We start from the raw sequence: 3,828 nt of genomic DNA, 5'->3' as shown, positions 1-3,828 counted from the left end.
AACATCAAGACAGTTAACTCTTTGTTTTTTGTACATTATTCAAAAAGACTCGCATGACGCATGTATAAGGACAATAGATTAATTGTATAGATGGTGTTAAGCATCCGGAAACATGGCACTACCCCTAAATGTATGTGTATGTTTGTCCTCACAAAGCATCTCTTAATTTCTTAATGGTAAATGATTTTCCATCTTATATTACTTCATTCTAAGATCATGAAGTATGAGTTATGAATCGAAGTGGATGATCATCATTTTAATTCATCCTAAAATCATCACCAATACTAAAACCATCTAACAAACAACATAAATTTCTCATGTAACAAGGCCTAATGCCATGCTATATGAGAGGCATAGTCTCAGTTGACTAGTGATTTCATTTGAGTAAACTTTTTACCACGAACTTCATGTGTTCAATCAAGAATAAGTGAAAAACATTTGGCTTGAAAAAGACGTTATTTTTTTACAATTATTCAAAAATACAAGCATTCTCTAGGTTTTAAACAAGATGTACCTGTTTTATATAGCTTCTAAAGTTGACTATGAGCGTTGTGTTACTTACATTCAGGCTGCTTCTTCTATCAGACCAACCATAATGCTTTGTTAAGAGCAGCTTTAGATAGCTTTGGTTTTCATAGATTTCATAAACCCATTATACTATTATGTTACATAGATTTCAAATTTGAAGCAAAGCAAAACGAATAAAGTTTACATGACACTGATATGGAAAGTTTATGACACATTTGTAGGCTCTTGTGTTTGAACATGATATTTCCCTCAAGTCACATCTGCAAACAAGGAAAAATTAGGTTTTTCTTCTTAATCTAATAGATACTAATGGCTAAATATTGTTATTATCAAGAATGAGAAGAAAAAAAATGTACCTTGAATAATTCTCCAAACATCCCTTGTAAGGGATTTTTTCGGCGTACACCATAGAATTTTTCCCCAATGTCTTCTAGCAACTGTGCACCAAAAAGTACTTTTGAGAATATTATGGGGATAAATTAGCTAATAATTTTTTTTAAAAAAAAAAGAGATTACCAACCTCGATAAACATAGGATCTCTTTCTATACTGGAGCTGAATTTTTGTCTCAACATATTGAATAGTGGCAATGCATCTCTCATCAACCTGCAATCACCAGTTGAAATATATTAAATTTCTCTGAAACATGTGGAAAAGAATCAATATAAATAAATAAAGAAGAAAAACTAACGTCTGTAAGAGATAGTCGATAAAGCGCATTAATTCAGACTCTGGAAACTCAAGCTCTTTGGCCCAAGCAAGTTTCTTTATCTCATCCATAATATCATTAGCATCTCTCAGGTTACCAACAGATAGATACCTACACACACACACACACACCAAAAAGAAAAAATCAAAAAACTCTTCAATTTTTGTATTAATTATTATACTTGAAGATTACTTACATCAAAACTGCTCTTGCAATTGCCAAATCATCTTCCCCTGGATAACACTGAATAACCATAAAACAACATTAGCTGCTACTGAACTAAGATATTGTTTATTTATAATAACATTTCTTAAAAAAAGGCTTCACCTTGCCCATAAAATTCACAAGGGTTGAAGCAAACTTTTTTGGATTTCTGCCTCTTGCAAAATGCAACGACACTCTAGTCATGTCCTGTAAATAAAATGTAATAGTATATAAAAAGGTGTGTAATGTTGTAATGTTTATGATGACTAAAGTTTTAGAAAAAAAAGAAAAACATACAGCTTCTGGTGATTCAGAGTATATGTATTCAGCCAACATATCATGTAACTCTGCAGATCCAAGTTTACGAGGTCCAGTGTCTGAAGACCACCTACAAACACAAGAAAAAGAATCAGAGGTTCAATTTCAACTTCCTTTAAAGAAATAAAAACAACACCCAAAGCATGTAGTAGAATCCAGAAGGTAGGAATCAGTATGCTAATATTACAGTCAACAACTGAAAGAAGCAAATAAGAAGAAAGCAGAAGCACTCACTTAATAGCAGCTTTCAGAAACGATGTGCAGCTTTCAACCCGTGTTTTTGCAGCTCCAAGGGTTTCAGATAATCGATGGATCTCATCATCATCTTCCAACCCCAGGTTTTGAGGCAAAGGAATTCGCGGGAACTTCTTGTAGATTTTTCTGATACGATCTAAGATTCATGAAAAACAGAGCATGAAATATGTAAACAATCAGTAACCACAAAAAAGGTAAGTGAAGTCTTCTGTAGAATCTCATAAACTATAGAGCATCTGGGACAAGAGGAAGTAACTAACCAAGGTAGTCATCATCAAAGTCAACTTTAGCTTTGACTAGCATCTCCACAAACAACACAGCAAGCTCACCCCCACACGTTACCTACAGGTTTCATGTATCCAATTCTATATAAGTGAGCTACTTTGATCTGAATTTATTTCTAAGCTTTTTTTCATGGACAGATTTTCTGATAAATGGATAAAATGAGTTGGAGAAAGTTACCTGTTCGTGTTCTAATTGGAGACATGCACCTGACTGAAGAAGGTCTAAGGCTTCAGAAAATCTTCCGACTGTAGCATATCTAAAACGAGCGAAAGGTCATGTATAAGGAGCCAATACACAAGTAGGTTAACAAGATTTGTAACACATTCTAGATCTGAGAAGTGTATATATATGTTCTTTCACAGACACGAGTGTCGATTGAAGCCACACGTACCTTGCACTAATAGTTTTGTACATCTGTTGAGCCCCATAGTAATTACCTTCTTTTACAAGGTTCTTTAACTTCTCGATATTCTGCAATTAACCAGTCAAGCAACAACCTCAAGTTCAATTTACGTTTCATAAGATCAAACCATCACCCGATGCTATGTGAAGTTTGAGTATCGATCAGATATATAGAACTAAAAGAAAATGTTTATCTGGAATCTACATTCAAATAACACAATCATATAGACGAATAAACCCAATTGACAAAAAGAAACAAATGAATTTGGTTAAGCTAGCGATGTTAGGTTAGGTTGTTACCTCAGCTCCAGGAGGCAATAGAGCTTTCCTAAATCTTTCTCGCGACATGGCTGTGATTTTGCGTCAATCCGTCGTCGATGTGGCGGTAAGTTTTGCCTCAATAGGTCGTCGATCGCCGTGGAGACCAATGTGATTTGGGCATGTAAAAGGGATTGCGATGGCTATACCATCGGCAGTTCTACGTTTGTGCTATGATTTGTGATACCTTGTGCATCATCTGTTGTACGTCTTTGTCTTGGGTTTTTTTTCGCAATTTTCTTGTGGGTATTATGCAGATCTTGCGGTGACAATGACCATCATATTATATTCTCCGTTCAAAAATAATGGATTATTTGTATCATTATCTTCAATTTTTATGTAGCGATGTTGTTCATATTCAGGAAAATGGCCTGATAAAAGGATGCGGGTTATTCGTTTTGGATTCATATCGGATCCGAAATGGTTATTTGTCAAAATCGGACCTTATCCATACAATTATGCGAACGTCTGTTGCGCAGAAGCATCTGTATCGCTGAAATCTTTACAAATATATGGGTTTTTTTTAATATAACAATAATGTTGTTGTTAAATTTGATATAATAATTTGTATACTAAGTTGGTATAATATATTGATTATTTTAAATTATATATATATATATATATATATATATATATATATATATATATATATATATATGTTAAAACTATATAATCTCAATATTTCGAATGACATCTACTCACGGTTACTCATGAATAAAATTAAATATAATATATGATTTAATGTTATTTATAGTTATTGTTATTGTTAATTAATTTTTTTAATTAATTTAGTTAACTTTTTAATTTCTA

General features: G+C 33.0%; 1 protein-coding gene across 1 annotated transcript; it reads right to left on the bottom strand.

The window, feature by feature from the left end:
* Positions 1-599: 599 nt before the first annotated feature.
* LOC145032716 (golgi-to-ER traffic-like protein) lies at positions 600-3,343 on the bottom strand. The gene is made up of 12 exons (XM_078981624.1): positions 3,001-3,343; positions 2,690-2,769; positions 2,476-2,554; positions 2,274-2,355; positions 1,993-2,149; positions 1,738-1,828; positions 1,564-1,647; positions 1,433-1,479; positions 1,219-1,347; positions 1,049-1,133; positions 885-965; positions 600-788 (listed from the first exon to the last, which is right to left on the bottom strand). Exons 1-12 carry the CDS (start codon positions 3,046-3,048, stop codon positions 783-785), a joined length of 969 nt encoding a protein of 322 aa, XP_078837750.1. The 5' UTR covers positions 3,049-3,343; the 3' UTR covers positions 600-782.
* Positions 3,344-3,828: the final 485 nt, after the last annotated feature.

The sequence above is a fragment of the Lactuca saligna genome, chromosome 2 (assembly GCF_052625555.1).
Source record: "Lactuca saligna cultivar CGN05327 chromosome 2, ASM5262555v1, whole genome shotgun sequence".
Classification (NCBI taxonomy): domain Eukaryota; kingdom Viridiplantae; phylum Streptophyta; class Magnoliopsida; order Asterales; family Asteraceae; genus Lactuca; species Lactuca saligna.
This window is presented reverse-complemented; position numbering and strand designations above follow the sequence as displayed.